We start from the raw sequence: 22,186 nt of genomic DNA, 5'->3' as shown, positions 1-22,186 counted from the left end.
TGGAGCCATGTGGACCCCGAGTATGCTGGGGCGCCAGGAACCTGAGTGCCATTGCCCACTGACATCGTTTTCAATCACAAGGCCAACATCAAAAGTCCTGAAGAGTGACAGTCTTAGCGGTAGGCTGGCCTGTGTTAGGGAAATCTACTAGGCATCTCATTCAGGAAATCCTCCAATTCTTCCGAGGCCTCCACCGAGGCTCCGTTCAAATGTCTCCTCTTTCTTGTCCCCTTCCCATTAAGTCTCACCCACCTCTCCTTCCCTTCCTCTCCCTAGGTGGTCTCCCCAGCCACACATAGGCCTATTCCTTCTCCGCCTCCTCCCCACACGCTGTATACAACCCACTGTCTCCTCTGCCTTGCAAAATGCTTGGGAGGAGTAGCGGCCTGCTCCGTTCTACACGCCAGCCTTGCAAACACGGTTACTAGGCCCCAGGTGCAGAACCACGAGAGGGGGCGGGATCCACAGGCGATGTCTGCTGCGAGAATGGGAGAGGGAGTGGGAGCGCCTGCATTTTGCCTTCTCCATCCGGGACTTAGTTTCTCTTTACCTTTTCACGTATTTCCTAACTTGAGATCTTTGAGCAAAGACTGCATCCGGGAAGGTTCTTTGACTTAGTGCATTTCCACGCACATTAAGTGCTTAGTAAATGACCTGAGCCACTCTATTGCAGACTTATAATTGTGGCTTCTTGTACAGAACTAGACCATTTAATTCCTGGGTGGTTTGGGGGAGGCAATGGTGAGCGGTGTTCCTAGTGATAGAGAAGGAGAACAGGGGTTGGAACCACACGGATGTTACATGCTAAGAATTTCAGATGGACCTTCCTGTTTCCAAATCGATTCCTGTTCAGCATTTCGTCAGACAGTTCCCAGGACACTTAGGGGCAAGGTGATGATGAATCACAGGAATGTTCAGGAGCATTGGCACCAGATGGGGAGTCAGACTCACCACATGTGACTGGGAGCCCTCTTCAGCCTCAGCGGCACTCCAGATGCAGGGGGAGGCTGGGGGGAGGGTGCCATCAGAGTGTGGGGTGGGGGCCCTGGGAACAATGCAGGGGAAGAGGAAGAGATAAGTGCAGGGAGGGGCAGAGGGAAGAAAAGAAGTGGGGAGAACTGTAGGGAAGGAGGAAGACACCAACAAAGAGTTGGGCCAGTGACATCGCCTGGCTTGGCCTGGTGGGGGAAGGAGAGATTGGAGCTGGAGTGGGCTCATGGGCCCTTGTGGGCAGCACGTTTTTCTAGGTAGGGATTATCATTCCACGGGTTGGGTGAGGGGACAGGCTCAGAAAACCACACTTCCACGCAACCTCCAAATTAACACCTCTGCCTCCTGGAAACGACTCATGCTCTGGGCCTGAGAGAAGAAACAAATAATCATAATTTAAAAAAAAAAGTAGATAAATAATTGCCAGTTTACAAATTTTTAGTGAAAAATGACTGCCCCAGTATAAAAGTGTGATAATCATGTTCTTTCATCCCAGTCAAGGTGTCATCTTCAGACCGTGTAGTCACAGTTTTCTTCCTGACACACGGGATTCTCTTCCGGGAACCACCTTCACCCTTTGTGCATAATCTTGGAACCACCAGTTCATGCCTCACTGCGGGCACCTCACCTAACCCCACCGGTGGAAGAGTCCCCTGGGACTATGGTTCTGCATGGAGAGATGGCAAAGCAGTTCTTGCTGCCGAAATCCTGACCCATCTCCAGGCCCAATCTCCAGCCTGTCTTTCTCAGGGGGAGCCCCAGATTTTTCCAGTCAGCTCCCTTTAGGCTTATGTGGGCTGAGTCAGTTTCTTTGCCTTGCACCTGAAGATCCCCAACTGATGGAAGCGAATTCTGCAGACTCGAAAGTCACACTGGCCTGTCAGTCATGCATTCATTCACTCCAGGAGCAAACATTCCTTAAGCTCCTGCGTTGTGCTCCAGTTGCTGATTCTACAATGGTGCGTGGCGCGCGCAGACTTCAGCTCTCAGAAACGATTCCCAGCTGGGACCTCTTGGCAGTGGGTACAGTTATCAATTGTCATTTAGAGGATAAAGGCCTTTTATCCTCTTATCAGCCCAGCTATACAAATCACTTAAAATTCACTTCGATGTTGAAAGGATCATTAGCAAGCTATGGCTTCAGTGCCTGATGTCTCAGTTGCTGATTACTGTCCTGGCAAGTAAGTGGCCCTTCAGAAAGGCTGCTCACCCGTCACCATGGGGCCTCCAGGCTTGGAGTTTCCATTTGTCCTCCTTTCAGCCGACTGACCAGGTCACATAAGTACACGGAGTCCTCCATAGTCAGAGAAAGCCAGGCTCAGCATTGGCCAGCAGCTGCTTCTTCTCTGTGTTCGCTCTTGAGGAAAACATTAAAAGAGCACATAGCCAGGGCCTTGCTTTGATCATTTTATTTTGAAGGAACCACAGTAGGCAAAGCCATCATTGATCAAATGCTTAATTCTCCTGGCATGAAGCGCCTCACACGGGTCCTTTTTTAATCCGCCCACCAACCAGCCAGCGTCCCATTTAAGTTTATAGAGGAGGAAACTGAGAATCAGCGAGGTCAGATGACATGTTCTTGCCACCCAGGTGGTAAACAGAGGAACTTGCCTCACGCCCTGTTCTTTCGGCCCCACAGCTGGGTCCTCACCACCATGCTGTCCACCCTCCACCCTTGAGAAGTAAGATGGGTTGTTACTTGGGTGCTGGAGGGCAGCCCAGGACCCTTTCCTCCACAAGAAGAAGGGTCTAGCATGAAAGACAGAGGCATTTTACCATCTGCTGGTCTACTCGCTCCACTCAGCTGAGTGGGTGCGACGGGGGACAGCAGGACTTCTTAGCGCCCTGGAGCCAGGCCCTACGCTGTCACGGAACTGAAATGCACTGGCATTTTTCTGTGGCGGGTGAGGAGGGAGTAGGATTTGGACACAGCTCTGGGTTGAATGTTGATACGGCTGTCCTCTTCTGATTAGTGAGAATGTTTATCTATCTCTTGGGGTTTTTGTGAGAATTAAAATGCCTTGAAAACCATATGCCGATTAGCGCATTGATTAGTCACATGCGAGCACTAGCAGCAGTGGTGACTTTTACTACTGGCAGTAATTTAGGACACAGGGTGTCTTCTCGAGGAGGAGTGGGATCTATCTGTGGTCTTTGAACCTTGACCTTTGATGCATTTTCTGCACTAACATGCCCAGCAGGTGGAAATGGAGCTATCATTCCTTATGAAAAGGATCACTGTGCTGAGCTAGGACAAGGGGTCTTCCTTCGCCTTTGAAATGGTTTGTGGGGTTTGATGGCTGAGGGCCATTTGAAGCTGGACGCTATTTTCCCTCACTGCCCTCGCTCCCCTTCCTATAAAGCCTCTCCCTGCTCTGCCAGCCCTTTCTTCTTTCTTCCTTGGCCTCAGGGCCACTCACATTCCTTGGAAAGTGCACTGCCTCCACCTCTGTTATTCATCCCTGCTGGCTGGCGTTAATCTCCAAGTGCTTGTATCCCTCACCCGCTGGAAAAACTGCTGGAACCTTCCACGAAGACGGAAAATGTCCTCAGCCTCCCAGTTATGTTTCGCTTTGAGTTTCTGGATCCCGCCTATCGGCATTACCCAATCTAAGTGATCGCTTTTAGCCCATGTGTGCCTGCTCTACTCACTTCCTTTCTTGCTCATAAGGCATTTCCTTTTTGTGCATCTAGGTTTTTAAAAAACATTATGAGAGTCTCATTATTCTGTTTCTTGCCGTAAAACTTTTTTTTAGTACTTTCCGTCTTCCGGCTGTGTTTGCCATTTCTGTTGCTCCTGGCAGCTCCCAATTTCCAATAGAGGTGAATGAAAAAGATAGAAAATCTGAAAAGGGGAGGTCTAGAGGCTGGAAAATGAGCTGTAGAGATGGGGGGCAGGGAGGCGTGCAGGAGCATGGGAAATTGAGTAGGAGAAAAAGAATAAACCGGGCTTGGGGGAAAATGACAAGTAAAGTAAAACCAGATTGGCCTGTGTGGACATGAGCCACAGGGGGAATTATCCAACTAATTTATGTGGCCGAGGAGAGACACTCAGATAATTCTTTCGGTCTGTGGCAGGGCGGGGTGGGTCCCTTTGAACCAGACTGAGAAAGTGACGAAGAAGCCAAACAGTGGGGGTCAGGACTGGGTCAATGCAGAGGCCTGGCTGCAATAATGGGCACAAAAGCCTTGGACTTTGAGAGCCATGAGAATCAGGGGGGGCTGAGGTCAGCTCAGGGTCAACAGCAAGGACATCAGACTCAGTGGAGACAGCACTGAGTGTGCCTCTCTGGCCTGACCTCACTTCTGGGCACAGCACCCTGTGGTTCTCCCCTCTCAGCCTCACCTTGCTCCAGGGTGGCTCACCCTCAAGGTCACTGCGACTGGCTCACCCAAGGTGAGTGACCAGAGCTCGGTGATGGGAACCAGCCCTGGGGCTGATGCTGCTGTTGCTGGGACAGTGGCACGATCCCTTTGCGCCACTCTATTGGGAGGGTGAGCAGGAACTGCAGGCTGCCATCTTTGACCCATTTGGGGATCCCCGCCTGGAACAAACCCACCAGGGGAAGGCAGAGGCAAAAGGGAGAGGATGTAGACTCATCCGTGCCCTGGACTTTTCAGATCTGAGATAAAATTTTTTTCTCTTCTTTGCTTAAGCCAGTTTGAGTTGAGTTTCTACCACATGCACCACAAAGGAAGTCTTAACCAGTACCGTGAATGCCTTTGCTTGGAGAGCAGATTTGAGATCAGGGCAGCAGGACTGGAGGGAAGAGAGAATCAGACAGTGACAGGCGAGGCCGGCTCGCATCGCCTCCTCAGAACTGATTTTCCATGTTTCTTCCCAACTCACGATCAGCAACTTCGCACTGTGAGCTTGAAATCGGCTGTGCGGGCGGGTTTACGCTACGGAAAGTGGCAAACATTACAAATCAGGGCTTCTTGCCCTGTTCCCACCTCGCACCCCAGGAGGCCAGTTGCTAAACATTTACCAGCACTTGGATAGCCATCTACTCAAAAGGGCCAGGCTTATATGGGCCCAGCTTCCAGTAGGATGGGTCTGAGAGTCTTAAAGCACCATGCTCTGACCTTTAATCTCTGTGGGTCAAGTTAAACAGATCATTGCCAGCGTTCCCTCCACCCTGGGTGGCACAGACCCAGCCGACAGATGAATTACATTTGAGCAAAGATTAAAAGGACTGAAACTGTTGATTCTCCAGCTGTCTCCCTTCTATTTCTTCTCTCTTAGTCACTCTTTGGCTACTTGTGTTAAGACTCTTGGAAACAGGTGACCAAAACTTAAATCAAAGTGACTGAAGCAAAAAAGAGGCTGATGTGGTTTCAGGCACAGATGCAGTTAGAGGCCCTGACCGCAGCCTCGGGCCTCCGTTTTTCTCCACCTCTTGGCTTTACTCTCCCCTGAGGCCCAGGCTTGCACCTGACCCCAGCACAGTGCAGGCAGAAAGAGGTTCTCTTTCAACATTTCCAAGAAAAACTCTTTGGCTCTGGTTGACCTGTCTTGAGTCACATGCCCACTCCTGGACCAATCACTGAAGGCAGAGGAAGGGTTGCTCAGACTGGCCACGCTCACTCCTATGATTCAAGCTTTGAGTAAAATTCATGGGATAAATGTCACCTGCAATAATCTAGTTTCCCAGCCTAAACTCTGACCCTGAGCTCCCATGGGACACAGATTCCAAGGCACACATGCTGTAAAACACCCAAATAAAAATCATGTAAACAATTGGGACCTTGAAGCATCACAGAGATGCCCCTGCTCCGCCTGTCAGGAGTGTCCAGGCGTGAGCATCTTCTTGCTGGTGGCAGAGGGATGGGCTTCCAGATAACCTCACCACTGGCCCTCCTGTTGAGTGTGCACACTGGACACAGGCTTGGCTGTGCTTGAGCCAGGAGCCCACCTGAACCTTGAGTGGGCCATTGGCTCTCCTGGGGACCTGACGTGAGCTTGACCACATTCAACTGTATGCTAGCCTTTTCCTCCCTTATGTTAGCTTAGCACCCCTGGCCTTGTGCCCAAACCCTGTGGGTGTTGGATACAGATTCCTTCCACAGAGGATTCATGCTCTTAAAATTCCCTTCTTTGGAGAGCAGAGACTGTCATCGTGAGGGCTCTGTGACCTCTGGCTATGAATCTCTCTGAGCCTCATTTATCTCAGCTGTCAAATGGGGAATAATATGAGTCTCATGTGGTTGTTACAAGTCATATTCAAATCTGTTTGAGTGAAGCCCTTGACAAGGAGACGGAGGCCAGCGAATGACTGATGGGGGCTTTAGAATCAGCAGTAATTGGGCTTACACCTGTCGCTCTACTCCCCTGCCACTCACCCCCGAGTGAGTCATTTCCCCTCTGAGCCTCCGTTTCTCTTGCATAGCACGACCTCAGTACTCTTTACAGTGGTGCCTTTTGTGTGTGCTATTATTTATTGGATGGTGGTGCTTTTTAAGGAAGGTGTTTGCTTGTCTGTCCAGCATACCTTCCCCCTTTTAGAAATGGCACTGCAATTTCCCCCAGGACCACCACTTCCCTGAGAGTGTGGTCTTGGTGAAGATACGGATCAGAGTGCCAGGTGCCCCAACTGACTGGGGACTGGGTGAGTGCCAAGCTCGGCCACCAGTTCCTTTCCCCTGGGAATCTGAATTATTTTGTCAAATGTATCTCAATACTATTCATACAAAAGTCTAAAGTAACCTTCAAAGTTTTTCATATTTTATGACTTAAAGGAAAATAAATCTGTTATATAGATATTGGTAAGACCCATAACTACACATAAAAATTATAGAGGAGGTGTATGAATTACGCAGCCACTCGTCTACATCCATATCTGTTTTTCTCAAAATTATTAGTATATTCAAGCAACTATTAACCAAGCCGTTAACAGGTCAGGAACTATTATTCTTTATTCATTCTTTTCAAGTAGCTGCATAAAATATTTAAAAATAATACAAACCATATTAAACCTGAAAAGCCCATTGCAGTTGCTCCTTGGGAATTTGAACTTGGAACAGAAGTAAACAAATGCATAAGCTCTGTCCCCCAGAACCCTGAGCTGGCCTGGTTCCTGTGCTTTCCGAGATCTGGGTGTCCAAATTTCCCTTTTTTTTCTTTGAGCTGGGCTTAGCCTTCCAAGAAGTTCTTCTTTGCTTATGTTGGCCAGAATTGGGGCTCCTATCCCTTGCATTCAGGGAGCCCTACTTGGGAAGTGTCCCTGAGGGTCACCGTGAAGACTGACCAAGAACTGTGAGCAGCTCTGGGCACATAGGTGGCTGCTCAGGAAACATGAGCTCCTTTCAACCTGTGAGATGCGGCCAGTGACCTGGAAAGCCTGAGCCACGGTGTGTGTGAAGCACTTTGCAGGCCTGCACAGCGAAAGAGGGCTCTCTGCCCCCTGCCACAGTCATCCAGTCTGTCTGCGGTGAGGCTGGGCCTCCCTTGCTGTCCGGCCCCTCTCCCTGGGCTCCAAGGAAGCTGGCACACATGGTTTGGGGTTCCCTTGCAGAGTTTACCTCCCTGCCAGGGCAACAGGTAAATGAACAAATAACTGGGCATGTGGAAGGATGTAAGCCGAGGGCTGAAACGAAGTCTGATTATCACAGAGAGAGGATGCAAGCAAAATCAGTCAAGGGAAAAGGTGCACCTGGCGATGGGTGGAGACCAGGCGCCGGCTTCCAGTGTCCTCTCTGGTGGACCAATGGGGACGCACTGACTCCCCCAGCAAAGAGTTGTGATGATACATGTAAAGTATTGTCCACCAAGGATGCCCATAGAAGACTTGGTGCCCAAGATTTTCACTGGGGGCTCGTCAAGTAGGCACCCTCTGCCCAGCATGTACGAACATTCCCAAGTTCCAGAAAGAAAATGGATATTTGGTGTAAACAAGGCTTATGATGATACCAAAAGGGGCTGAAAAAACGCCAGCTGGAATTGAGGAGCCCATCCCAACAAGCATCATAGGAGTAGAAAAACACATCCCCAACCTGATGGAGCCGCCATCCCAAACTCCTGGGCATCCTGGGGAGGATTTAATGAACTTGTTCACGTGAAACCCTTCCAGAGCACTGTGACCCGGTCGGTGGCTTCTGGGGCCTCTCTCCAGTCTCCCTGTCCACCCACCCCACAGCCCTCTACCAGGGCCATCCCAGACAGCTTCCTTCTGATCCCTATTTCACCCCTGACCTCCTCTCCTCCTCTTCCTCACAGCAGCTGGACATCCATCTAAAACATCAGCCAGGTCAGTGTCTGCTGGCAGCCTGTCTCATTCTGAGTAAGAATCAGCAAGGTGAACAGGCTCCGGACGCCCCGCCCCATCATTGGCACAATTTCCTTCCCCTTCCCACCCCCGTCAGGCCTCCCCACCACCATGCCTCTCTCTTCTGCCCTGCTCTGTTTTTTCTCCTCTGATGTGCAATATATTTGCATTTTTTTTTAGCTTAAAGTTTCTTCTTCCCCAGTTTCTGGAAGGTAAATCCATGAGGGAAAAGACTTAACTTTGTTCATAGTTTTGTCCCCAGTTAAAAGGTGTGAATGTGGGTGATTAATGTTACAATCTTTAAAATGAGCATCACTCTCCTGTTCCCACCTCCTCGATGCTGTCCTTTGTCCCCAAACTATGTAAATAAGCAAAGCTTTCATCCCCTTCTCTGCTAAGCCCATGACCCCACTCTTAGGAGGTGACAGGAGAAGAGAAAGGCCTCAAACCCTAACTTAGGCTCACCTGACCCCTCAGCGGCGTCATCAAATTCCACTTGGAAGAGGTACCCGGTGTTCCAGATGTGGAGGCAGGCCGCCGCATCATAGGAGACCCGGAGGGGCTGCAGACTGGGGTCGTAGACACTATCCCTCCAGCGGATGTTGATGGGGGACTGCCGGGTGCCCCCTGGCACGAAGACCGGGCCTTTCCAGAGGGGGTGTACTGGAGGCAGAGAAGGGCCTCACTTGAGCCTCGGAGGCAGAAGGCAGAGATCCCAGAAAAGCCAGCCCTGCATGGAGCCTGGGGTCCAGCGGACAGTCAGCCGCTAATCCTCCCACCTGTGCAGGGTTCCTGCTCCATGCCCGCTCTGGACCATTTCCAGACACCGATTTTTCTGTGCTATGTGATTTGGTTTTGATCTGTGGCCAATGTCACAGTGTGGTCCCAGGAAGTCTATGCCCAGTGGTTCCAGTCCAGCTCTAGGTAAGCAGGTGAGTGAGGAGGGCAGCTGGTGGGGAGGGAGGCAAAGTACAGAGCTGTTTGAAACTTCTTCTCATCACATCCAGCTCGCCTGGATGATAGGGCAGACATTTCAAAAGCTTCCACAAGGAGGAGGTAGAAGTACTCCAGAGGCAAGAGAATGAAGCAGAATGGCCCTTCTACCCGCTTTTCCGGAGGTTCCCACTGTTCTGGGCTGCCACCCAGACCTGGCAGGGCTTTCTCTGTTCTTTGTAGACCCTTGAGGGAACCCCACCCCCACCCTTCTGCCAGTGGCCACCCAAGGCCTGAAATTTCACCATTAGATTCATGTGTCTGCATTCCCTGTAAAAGTGGACACGTTGCTGAAGGAAATCCCGTATATACAAATTCTAAAAAAATAATTTACCCGTAGGTCTGACAGTGAGCTGGGGAAGGGCACAGAGTCAGAACCCGGAGGGCAGTAGAGTGAAGGGGCACCGCTTTCTGCATATGGGACAGGACCATCTGGGCCCATTGTGGGCAAAAACACCCGTGCAAAAGACCTAGTGCTCACGGAATCACAGAGGTGGAGGCTGCGATGGCAGAACGGGACCTTGGCAGTCATCCTGCGAGATCCTGGGATCCAGACTAGGGGCTTGTCCAGGCCAGGCCAGACATGTAAATGAGGCAGCTGACTCTCACCCTGGCGCTGGGAGGCGGCAGAGAGAGGTGGGTTCTGTGGCAGTCTGGAGAGCATGGCAGCATCTGTTGCCAGAATTTTAGATTTTTTGAGAGAGGATGAAAATGTCTATTTTTATTTGAAGTTTGCCCCTGTTTAAGCGTTGACAATTAATTTTATCTTAAAGTTTTCAACATTATGTAGGGGGAAAAACATATTTTTATGTCCTAATAACCCAGCTCCCCCTACTTACTACCCGAATTATTGGGCAGGTGATTTTCCTTCTCCCGTTGTCCCCTCCCCCCCGTCTCAGGTTCCTCACCTGTAAGAACCAGAGTAGTGGTGTATAATAATAGAAGGTTGGCTGAGATTAGCAGAGAACTTTGATCCCACGGATACCCCCGTCCAGCCCCCAAAGCAATGGCTCTCTGTGCTCAGGGAAAGTGTCGCCCGGGCACATCCTGCACTCCTGCTGGCCTCTCCTTTTCATGACGGCTGAATGGATAACAGCAGACTCAGAGCTGAATAATCGGCCTGGACACTTGTCTGAGTGTCCTTTGTTCCAGCCCCCTTCTTTAATTCAGAGTTGTACCAGCCGTGCCAGGCCTTCCATTGTCTGTTCTCTGCCCAAAACCCTCTGAGCTGCACAAACCACGATGGTATCTGATGGGAAGTGACACTTAAAAAAACAGCGCAGCCCTCACAAACCACCTTCGCACAGATCCCCGCGGGGAAATGGGGATCCAACCCGGCTGCCCAACCCCTCACGTAGATGGAACACGGGAGCAGCTGAGTGTCGCAGAGGCCGACCTTCTCTAACCCAGGACTCAGCTAGGCCCCCAGCACAGAGGTGCAAGGCTCAGCAGAGGGACGTTTTTAGGTTACATTCATGGAACTGCACGAAGGGTCTGCCAACCACAAAACACGTGTGTCGAACACCATCCCTGCCGCCAAGTAAAAGGGTGTTGCCTATCATGGCCTGCAAAGAGGTGACGCCGTTTGAACTGTGAATAGGTTTCCAATGTTTGCTCAAATCGGCCATGTAACTCCAGGCCAAAGCTGGTGTCAGTAGAGTAAGTCTTTGCGTAACTAAAGCATCTCTCTGATGGGAAGTAACAAAGGTAAAGTGTTGTCCTCTTTTTCCATCATGCGACAAATATTCATAGCGCAACTCCAGTGGGTCCGGCACTGGCCCCAGTGCAGGCAAGCATGAGAGACACGTTTAACAGATCCAGATCCCACCCCCAGCTTGGAGCCCAGCCCAGCCTGGGCGAGCCAAACCCAAGAAACCCTGCAGACACATGAGTAAGATGCCTATTAAAATGTTTGGGAACACGCAACAGTGTGCTGGTGAAAGTTTAGTAACCAGCTCTGCCGGGGCATAAGAAGCCCTGACGTGTAGTGTTTGCCAGTTACAACGGTATGACTGCTCCCAACTTGGTCGATTTTAAGCTTCCAAGGTGGACGTCACCGATCACAGACTTGGGAGGAGATATGCACCGTCGGTCAAAGGTAGTTTCCACACACATCGAAACACGGCCAGAGGACGCGTAAACAAAATGGCCCCTGAAATTATTTCTGAACTTTTATAACTAAAACGTTATAAATGAGTTAACTTTTCTCTCTGGACCAAAACCATCAGTGATTCTCAATCATTTTTAGTGACAAACTTTTCTTTTTTTTTTTCTCCAAATGAAATGTTCTGCTGAATCCCAATAAACAAAACACCGAATTTTGGGGGAAGTTCAAGTCTTCCCCGTTTGGCAGAATAGATCCCGTGGAACTCTGAAATAACAGCATCCGAGGGTTCCCCCGCCAGCAGTTTGAAGACTGCAGCATAAACCAATTTAGGCGCTCGAAACAAAGTTACTCTGTTACTCTGTCCTTCACAGATGTGCAAAGATGTGGGAAAGTATGGTTTGTAATAGTTACAAATCGAATGCCACCTGAGGTCCCTCAAACAGAAGGATGGTTAAAAACAGGAACATACATATGATGGTTCATGGTGGTAACAATGTGCGGGGAGTGTTTGCTAGGTGCCAGGTGCTGGTCTCATTTCGTGCTTCCAATGGCGCTGTGTGATAAGTACTCTTATTACCCACCCACCTTTTACAGGTGAGGAAACTGAGGCTCAGAGAGGTTAAGAAACTTGCCAAGGGGCACGCATCCACAAAGAGGTGGGGCCAGGATTTCATCTAGGTGATCTGAAGCTCTTCATGGTCGTACTAAGTACTTAGAGGGGACAGGTACTGAGAGACAATTGTAGAGACATCCACAGTTAAGTGAAGAAAACCGAGGTCCAGATCGACACATAAAGTGCGGTACTTTTCACTTTTTGAAAAACCCTGTGTATGTGTGAACACATGTTTCTGTGTGCGTGGGGCAAAGTGTCAGAAGGTTGCACTGCAAACCACTCCTGGCAGTTGCCTCTCTGGGAACTGGTGTCGGAGGGATTTTCTATATGAGCATATACGCTGCTGTGTGGTTTGGGGTGGGGCCCGAGGTCCTGCATTTTAGCAAGCTCCCAGGAGCTACTGCCACTGACTTGGGAACCCTACTCTGAGCGTGGGGGTAACTGAAAGGACCAGGGTCAGGGTTTGGGATTAAACTTGCATTCCATCCCTTCAGGGGACAGGGTTTGATGGGGATCCTGATGACTTTAGTTTTGCTCTTCCTGCCACGTCCTGGAGGACTCCTTGGGTTTCCTGCAGTCTGAGACCTGCAGCAGTTCCTGAATACAGCAGTCCTCTTGAAGCACGAGCCTGAGCTGACCCCAGGGGATGTGGGCCAGCACATCCCAGCTGCCCACCCTCACCTTCACAGGCCCGAGTTCTAGCCTAACAGGAACCCACGTGGAACCAAAGTGCCTCCGTAAATTGTCCTGTGGTTTCGAGACAGAGTTGGGCATCGTCCTCAGGTGTAGACCAACAGATTAATTGGAAAGAGCTGATAAAGCTCACTGAGAGCCTGGTGTGTTACAGGCTTTCCACTCGCGTTTCATCTTTACACGGCTCCGTGCAACGCTTGGTTTTATCGATGAGGAAACTGAGGTTCAGGGAGGTGAAAAACCCGCCCAGCTCTCACCACGGACGAGTGTCACTTGTGCCCACCCCCAGGGGCGACTGCCTCTGAAGCCCACGCTTCCGAGCTCTGAAGCCCAATCCGGGAAAGTGCGAAATATTTACATCAGAAGCCAACTTCCAAGTTCACAGAGTATTGACTATGCCAAGGCCAGGATGAGGCTGATGCGAGGCGGTCTCTGGATGGAACTGGCTGGGTGATCTATTTATTGCATGTTTGCTGAGAACGTTTTCTGCTGGGGCGGGGGGCGGTTGGTTCTCTACGACTGGCTCATTCTATCTCGTTTGTCTTGGTGGGGAAGGCGGGGCACTTGCTACCTGTCTTGTTCCAAGTCTCTTGCCTCCCCGATCACCCTGTGAATCTGAGGTTAAAGGACTTGCCCAAGGTCACTCATAGGAAAAGAGGCAGAGTAGATATGTAAACCCAAGCATTCTGGCTCCAGACTGCCTTCCATTTTGAAAGACACCATAAAATTAGACAAAGAGTAAATTGCTTTTGCAGAAATTCAAGGATTCTAAGAAATCTGAGAAATTCTACTTACAGGCGTTGTTCCTGCTTCTCTGTGCACAGGGAAGCTGAGCACACCGTCGCTCCGGTGTTAGCCGACGACTTCGTAGGGTCCCCCACACCTGTTTGGTCAAAGTGGAGAAATCTGAGGACTTGGGACGGCTCCTGCCCAACATCGGGGTTCTTAGCATCTTGGATCTGTTCCTCGTGGAGCCCAACAAAGAGGGCGATTTGTCATACTATGTGTCCTCACTTTGATCGGGGCAACGGTGGAGTAGATTGGACCCACACTTTATTGTAAAAACTCACCCAAACCATGAGCCTGATGGTTAAATTTCAACCTATGCCCATCCCAGCTTTTAGGATGATACTCTGTTTGGCTTAAGAGGTGGGCGTGCTGGGATGAGTACCCTTCACAGTGGCCAGGCCCCTGGGGTCACTGTGCTTTGCTCTGGTAAACAGCTGGGTGAACGAGCCAGGCGAGCAGGCCTGTTGTGAGTCCCATGCTGGGGAGCAGGTGAGGGCACACAGACAAGGGCGAAGTCCCTGCTCTTTAGTGTTGACCTCTAGTTTGGAGCCTTGTGGCTCTCTGGACTCAGACTACTCTAGACCAGGCTCAAAACCATGCTGTGTGTCTGTATAGGGAGTGATAGGTTCAAAAGGGCAGGGATGGGAATCAGTCAAAGCTGCAGGGTGGGTGGGGCAGGTGAGCAGGTGACCTCCTTGCCTAGGGCTCCTGGAAAAGCAGCCATCCCCACTTTCCAGAAAACAGATATGATTTGATACAAATTCGTTCTGCCCTAAGTACGCGGTCTGGGTTGGCCCAGGACATTCCCAGGTTGCGGATCTTGTTTTCATATAAATATTAATAGTGCCCCTTTCATGCATGAAAGTCCCCGCAGTTGGACAGTAAATTAGATGGTTCTCTTTATTATACAATTTATAATATTTGCAGATGCCAGATAACAAACAAACCTACTTTGGACCATAGAGCCGTTTATTACGCAGATACTTTTTGCTTGTGAAATGGAGTCCACAGGATTGCAGAAGTTTGTAATCTTTTTAGTGAGATTAAATTTATAATCTTTGAGAGGGCAGGGATATCATAATTTATTGCAGAATCTTGGTATCTTAGACCTGGAAAACCCCATAGAAAAGGGCTTCTGAACCTTGAGTTTGCTTGTGGGCTCCTGGGAACCCAAGAATGCCATTGATCATGTGGATAATTTGGTCTGTAGCTTTCACTCAGTTCTCTGACTGGCCCATGAGTTCGATTGCGTTTGTTGCAATCAACAAAAAACAGCTCTAGAATATATATGCTTTTCTTTCCATGGAATCATTACAGAAATGTAACTTTCCTTCCTTCCTTTCTTCCTTCCTTCCTTCCTTCCTTTCCCCTTCCTTCCTTCCTTCCTTCCTTCCTTCTTCTTCTTCCTTCCTTCCTTCCTTCACTCCTGTCTGCCTTCTGTTTCCTCATCTGTAAAGTGGGGAAATAAAAACACTCTCTTGCATTGTTGTGAGGGTTTAATGAATTGACAAGAGTAAAGAGCTTAGAACGATACCACTACTATTACTACATGCCAAGCACTACGCTGCAGGCCCTGAATGAACGCAGGCTTCCCCTGGCATTGGCGAGCTGGGCAGCTGACACTCACAGGTCCCCTTTGCTCTTAGGGGCACGTCCTCGGCCATCCCAGGCTGCCCTGCCATCTTCGGCCTGCGTACTTTAGATAGACTGCATTGTGGGCCATCCCTGTGGGTCTAGGGTTACCCTATCTTCCTTGTAGCCACACGCCAGGGCTCTGCTTTACGGAGAAAATATTATCAACTCAACTCGTCCTGTCCTGTACATCCCTCACAGCTGACTCGCACATCATTTTAATCACTGTGACAGTAGAAACTAAAACCTCTGCCATTAAAAAAATATAAAAGCCATACAGTGTATAAACAGTTTAAAGGTGAAAAGTAAAAGTCTCTTTTCCAGAGTAAACTGCAGATAGCAGTTTCTTGTGACTTCTTCTGGGAATTTCCATGAAATATAAGTCTATACCATCATGCGCCTCTTTCTGATGGAAATACCATAACTGACTATTTAGGCTACTTGTCTTTCTTTCTCTTCCCATGCTTCATATGCTCCAGGGCCTGTAAATAATAAACTTTTTTTTCTTCAAAGTTTCCCAATGGTTATTGCTGAAGGGGGTCTTGTCCTCATAATAAAAACCACAAGGGTCAGTCCAGTTGTCACACTGGTTTACAAAGAGGAGAGAAAGCGACACACAGAGAGAATATGACATTGCTTAGTCAAGCGATTCCTATTCCTATATCCTAAAGTCTACTTCCAAACTTTTTATTTATATGAATCAATAAGTTCCTTTTATTAAGCCAGTTAAAATTTTTTCCCTCTGTATTCCAAAGTACCCTAACTTAGTACCCAAAAGGTCCATTTTAGTCTCCATCTTACGGATGAAGGAACCAAAGCTGAGAGTGTGACTTGCATCGTCTAAGTTCTCCCTAGCTAGAAAGTGGCACAGGCAGGGCTCAAGCATGTGGCCTTGAGCTCATTATCTCTTTGAATGCTACCACGTGGCTGTTTGTTACTCACGGCCATATGTACATGTAAGGTGCACAGGCACTGGCCAATTGCCTATTCCAAATTCTTACCTGGTACAAGGAAATTTTTTGATTGGGAAAGAAAGTATGCCCGGAAGCCTATGCCCCAATTATCTATTGCTGCCTAACAAACCACTCCAAAACTTAGTGGCTGAAAACAACAATCATTTATTGAGCTCGCACATCTGTAACGTGGGCAGGGCTTAGTGGAAACAGCTCACCTCTGCTCTAGCAGGCATGAGCTGAGATGGCTCTGAATCAGGAAGTCAGCGTTTGCTCACCCACAACAATGAACAGTGTCATTTAGGAAGTCAAGCAAGTTCTTCAATACGTTAAACCTAGAGTTACCGTGCGACCTGGCAATTCCATTCCTAGGCAAAATACCCAAGAGATATGAAAACTTATATCCACACAAACACTTGTACACGAATGTTCATAGCAGCTTTATTCATAATAACCAAAAAGTAGAAATAACCTAAATGTCCATTAATGGACGAACAGATAAATAAAAGTGGTATGTTGCAAAATGCAATTTTCAGTCATAAAAAGGAATGAAGCTACGGTCATCAAAACAGTGTGGTATTGGCAAAAAAAAAAAGACAAATAGATCAATAGGACAGAATAGAGAGCCCAGAAATAGACCCAGATAAATATAGTCAACTGATCTGTGATAAAGAGGCAAAAGTAAAACAATGGAGAAAGAATAGTCTTTTCAACTAATGGTTCTGGAACAACTGGACACTCACATACAAAAAAATGAATCTAGACACATAGACCTTACACCCTTCACAAAAATTAACTCAAAACGGATCACACCTAACTGCAAAATGCAAAACTGTAAAACTCCTGGAAGAGAACATAGGAGACAAACTACATGACCCTTCGGTTCAGCGATGACTTTTCAGATACAACAAGAAAGGCATAATCTGTGGAAAAAATAATAGGTAAGCTAGACTTCAAGAAAATTAAAAACTTCTGCTCTGTGAAAGACACTGTCAAGAGAGTGAGAAGACAAGCGACAGGCTAGGAGAAAATATTAGCAAAAGTTACAAAGAACGTATACTGCCGGGAGTGACCCCTGGTGTAAACTGTGGCCCCTGGATGATGCTGATGTATCAGTGTAGGTTCATTACTTGTAACAAACGCCCCACCCTGGGGAGGAATTTTGAAAATGGGAGAAGCTCTGTGTGTGGAGAGGCTGGGGGTATGTGGGAAATCTCTGCACCTTTCTGCTCAACTTTGCTATGAACTGGAAACGGCTCTATAAAAGAAAGTTTATTGATTAAGAAAAATAAGCAGAGCGCTGACACATGCTACAATATGGATGAATCTTGAAAACATTATGCCGAGTGAAAGAAGTCAGAAACAAAAGCCACATATTGTGTGATGTCATTTATATGAAATGTCTAGAATAGGCAAATATGTAGAGATAGAAAGTAGATCAGTGGTTGCCAGGGGCTAGGAGTAGTAGTATCATTTCATTGGTAGTAGTATTATTGTCTAAGTCATTTGTATCAACACAATTTTTTACAAAAAGTATCAGTGTCCCCTTTGTGCCAAAAGCACTTTCCGTGGTCAATTTCAAAACTCAGAAATAACTCTGTGAGGTAGATTTTTTTTGGTCCCATTTTACAGATGAGGATACTGAGGCCAGGGATGTTATGTTACTGGTCCATAGCCACACGAGGCAATAGGAGCTGGGAGCGGAAGCCCTGTGAGTCTGTACTCAAAGCCATGCTACCTCATGAGGTCTTATCACCCCGTTTTACAGGGAAGAAACTAAGGCACTGGAAGTTTAAGTAGCTCTCCAAGGTCCACAAGACATCATATCCATGCATCAGTGGTAGGGTCCTTATCTCTCTAAAAATTTTTAAAAAAATATATTTATAACCTAGTTTTATAAAGGTATAATTGACAAACAAAATGATTATATATATACATATATATACACACACACACACATTCCGAATTACCACAGTCAGATTAATTAACACTTCCATCACCTCACATATTTATTGTTTTTCTTTTAGTGGTGAGAATACTTAAGATCTTAGTATACAGAATTATTAACTAGAGTCGCTATGCTTGAAATTTACTAAGATTTTAAGTATTCTCATCACAAAAAGAAAAAACAATAACTATGTGAGGTGATGGAAGTCTTAATTAATCTTTAACTAGAGTCGCTATGCTGTACATTAGATCTACAGAACTGATTCCTCTTACAACGGAAAGTTTGTACCCTTCGACCAATATTTCCCATTTTCCCCACCCTGCAGCCCATGGCAACCATTGTTCTATAAGTTTGACTTTTTTTAATAAGTTTGACTTTTTTAGATTCCACAAGTGAGATTATACAGTATTTGTCTTTCCGCTAGTCAGCCACTAGGGGGCAGACGACTCAAAATGGCCCTCCTTGGTTTGGGGCTCCACCAGGGTTTCATAGTCTCCTACCTGAATCCCAAAGTTCCAACAAAGGCACTTCTGCTTATGGATGGATGTCAAATTATTGTTGCTGAGGGAAGATATGATGGGGGACCTCCTATTGTCATGTTGTTGACACCACTTCCCGGTCCTTAAATCTGTTAATGGCCCAGAACATGTGGCTGTGGCCTCTCCCAGGTCTGGGTGGAATCTGTTCCAGGGGGAGATGGGGCTACAGAGGGTGCTGGGTGCTGCTTTTTCCCATTTCCCCTGAATTATCCGACGGGCTCTATCTCCAGGACTCCAGTTCACCCCAAAACCTAATTTCTTCCCAATAGGTGCTGAGATTGTTCCTGGCAGTCCCTATGGCCATGGCAACCAGTGGCCAGTGGTGACCAGAGTTCCCCATCTCAGAGAATGGCACTTTCATCCATCCAGTTCTACATGTCTATAGGCCAATGAGGCATCCCAGCTGCCCACTTTCCCTTACTGCTCTCAATATTGAATTCGTGGTCATGTCCTATTAATTTCACCTCCTGATTCTGCTCACTTCTCTGCATCTCAGTCTCTACCTAGGATCACCCCAGTTCAGGGTGATCTCTTGCCCAGATGCCTGCCACAGCTTCCTCAAGTGCTCTCCTCAGATCCATTCAGGACCCCTCGTCCCCACTCCCAATTTGCCAACACTTTGGCCAGAGTGACTTTTGAAAGCACAAATCTGATCATATCCAACCTTGCTCCAAACCTTGTAAAGGCTTCCCATTACTTTGAAGATCAAGATAAAACTCATCCCTTGGCCAACAAGGACCTGAAGACCTGCACAGCCCACATTCTAATCATCTTTTCTGCCACATCCTTCAAAGTTCTAGCATGGTGGTGGCCTGTGACCTTGGGACTGTTGCTTAATCTCTCTGAACTTCATGTTCTTCACAAAAAATTGGGATTAAAATAAGATGTGCCTGGCTCAAAACATGGGACCTCAACACATGGTAATATGATTATTTCCTGAATCATACCCTCTGCTAAACCCTTTACAAGCTTCTTTATTGAATCCTGCCCAAATGCCCATGAGTTGTGAGTTTGAAGCCTCAACAACTCGGTACAGGATAGCCTGGGTTCAAAGCCCAGGTCAGACCCGCTCATATGCATCTGCTCTTATGGATAGCTGTGCTTAGTTTTCTAGACATTTCCTGGGCAACTAAGGGCTTCATGAATAATCCACTTTTCTCCATCCTAGTGACATCTTCAGGAACAGGACTGTTCTGAAGGATTCCAGGTTTTGCTTAAAGTGAGCATGGCCTGGTTTTGAAGAGGCAGCCTTTGAAATCTTTGCAAATGCCCAGTACACATACATCTAAGTGGTCCCCCATTTTTGGTGTAATCCAAGCCAGAGTACACTTCCGTCTCTTTCTATAAAACCTCCACCAATGTGACTTCAGCCTAATTAACTCCAGGAACTTCCATTGGATTTTTGTATGAATTGACTGGCAAGGAGAAGGGTCCTCTGTGGTCGAGAAGCGATCCTTCATTGGTAGAAAGCTGTCTTTGCCTATTTCAAGTTATTTAATTTTTTTTTTTAAACCATGATTAATCAGCTAGATGTGACTATTAAATAATACTTTCCTCTATTTGAGCTTCCTGGGCAGCAAAATAAAAAATAAATCTAAAACATGGAAAACAAAAAAGAGAAGTTAACAACTCCAGCATAGGCACAATTATAATTTGATTGCTTTAATTTCTGATCATGACTTAGTCAGCAGTGGCTTGGAGCCAAGCAACGTGCAAGGCCTAGGCAGGAAGGAGCTAGCAAAACCACACCTGCAAGGAAGCTGCAAGCAAGGACTTTGTGATATTATGGAATAGTATGAAAAATAACACACTACGTTTATCTGCTTTCTAGTTAGATGCAGAATGTTAAGATTTCCTACATAGTTAAGTGTTTAGATTGGCCGTGATTGAGGCAGAGGTGCAGATGGAAGGCATAGCTAGCTCGCTAGAACATTTTTACCCTCATGCCTCTCTCAGGATTTTTGTGGTTAGCTTTTGTAACCTTTTTCCCCACTCTGAGTAGACTCCAGACTCCAGATCAAGGTGTTTTAGATTCCAAACTCTGCTTTTGTCTGTTATCCAGCCATGTGACCTTGCTGCTGTGCAATTTTTCCAATCTCTTTGGACTTCTCATCTCTATATAGGCCATATCTCATTTCCATATCAGTATCTTTTCCAGTGCTGACCTTTCTGTGGTTCTTTGAATTTCTTTAAAGCACTTTTCCTGTAAGGGAATCCAGTGACCAGCCTCAGCAGAACCATAGTGTTCATTCTGGAAGCGACTCTAACTCAACAAGGTCGCTCAAGGTTGCACAGCTGGTTGCTGTCCTGAATCAAGTTTTTCATTGTTGGCAAAAGGGAAATGAGCAAGAAACTCATAGTAAAGCATTTTCTTTTCCAAATGAAATAGCTTCATGGTCTTGTGTTTGGATGATCAAAGGAATTCTTCCTCAATGTAAACGACTCGGAAAATAGAAACAAGTAAAAGAAGAAAAATGAAAAGTAATGGTAATCCCAGTATACATGAAAAGCAATGGCGATGACAGTAAGCAGGAATAACATTGCTGAGTATTGTCAGGGAATTTTTTCCTATGAGTACTCATAAACACGCACTTATGCTTTATAAATATATTCACATGCATGTTACATTTATATTCATATGTAATATAGTTTATATTTACGTAAGCACATACGATATATGACATTAATTACATACAAAATACATATCACGTACAATTAACATATTTTTTCCAAGCGCGTGCACTCAAGACCGTGTGACTGAAACTGGGGACCTTGGAGTACCACCTACTCTTTGGGGGAACGCTGGCAGGACGGAAGCGGCAGCACTGGCCAAACGCAGCCGGCTCAAGCGTCTGAACTACAAGTCCCAGCAGCCTGCGGCGCGGGCCGGGCGACCGGAGTAAGGGGAGACTACGAGTACCGGCAGGTATAGCGCAGACGCCGGGACTACGAATCCCAGAATGCACTTTTCGCAGTTCGCGCAGGGCCCTCCGGGATATGTAGTCGTTGGGTGGGCGCTAATTCCTATTCATTCAGTCTCAAAGAAAATGCAAATTACTTCTATAGCCCACAAACGCGACTTCTCATGGGCAAGTGAGAAGCCCTAGCGCACCATGGGCAAGTAAGACCTCTACGGGGCCCAAACTGTAGCGCGGGAGCAGGACGGGTGCGCATGCTCGGCGGTCGCGGACGCGGGCGAAAGCGCGCGCGGAAGGCCTTGAACAGCAGGCCCCGCCTCTAGCCCCGCCCCCGCTCCTGGCGCGCCCCGCCCGGGGAGCCTGCGCAGACGGTGCAGGGCGGAGGGCCGCGGGGAGCATCTCGCAGCGCCTGCGCAGAGCGGCAGCTTCTCTCGCGAGGACGGACGCCATTATCGCATCTCCCCGACAAACACCACGAGAATTCCGCAGCCCACACGGTAATTGCAGCTCCCGCAGCCGGTCGCGTCTCCACCTCCCCCTTCCCGCGGGGCGAGAGCGAGAGCGAGATCTCCCCTCCTCCCTCCTCCCTGCGCCCTCCTCCGGCCGCTGCGCCCGCGCCCGCCGCCCCCGCCCCGGACGCTCTGCCGGGTCCGCCAACCGCCCGCTCCCCCCGCCGGGTCGCCCCCTTAGCGCCCCTAGGCCCCGCCGACCGCCTGGGCCCTGCCGGCGCCTCTCCTCCCCCCGCC

The 22,186-nt window shown here is 48.1% G+C and overlaps 1 protein-coding gene across 7 annotated transcripts in view; it reads right to left on the bottom strand.

Annotated features, from left to right (window-relative positions):
- CA5A (carbonic anhydrase 5A) overlaps positions 1 to 22,186 on the bottom strand; it is a 75,763-nt gene that overhangs the window by 48,654 nt on the left and 4,923 nt on the right. Inside the window, exons 1-2 of one of the 7 annotated variants that reach the window (XR_005658587.1) lie at positions 13,457 to 13,724; positions 8,721 to 8,918 (exon numbers count right to left, since the gene is read on the bottom strand). Coding sequence is in view for 6 of the 7 variants with exons in the window: in XM_039888705.1 (XP_039744639.1) it covers positions 8,721 to 8,918; positions 13,457 to 13,613 (355 nt within the window). In the remaining variant the exon portion in view is untranslated. Of the gene's footprint in view, positions 1 to 8,720; positions 8,919 to 13,456; positions 13,747 to 22,186 lie in introns of those variants that run through there. The other 6 variants (XM_039888705.1, XM_039888703.1, XM_039888709.1 and 3 more) reach the window with 6 other exon arrangements.

This window comes from Pteropus medius, unplaced genomic scaffold (genome assembly GCF_902729225.1).
Source record: "Pteropus medius unplaced genomic scaffold, Ma_sr-lr_union100, whole genome shotgun sequence".
In the NCBI taxonomy this organism is placed as follows: Eukaryota; Metazoa; Chordata; class Mammalia; order Chiroptera; family Pteropodidae; genus Pteropus; species Pteropus medius.
Note: the sequence above shows the minus strand (reverse complement) of the source record. Positions and strands in the feature narration are given on the sequence as shown.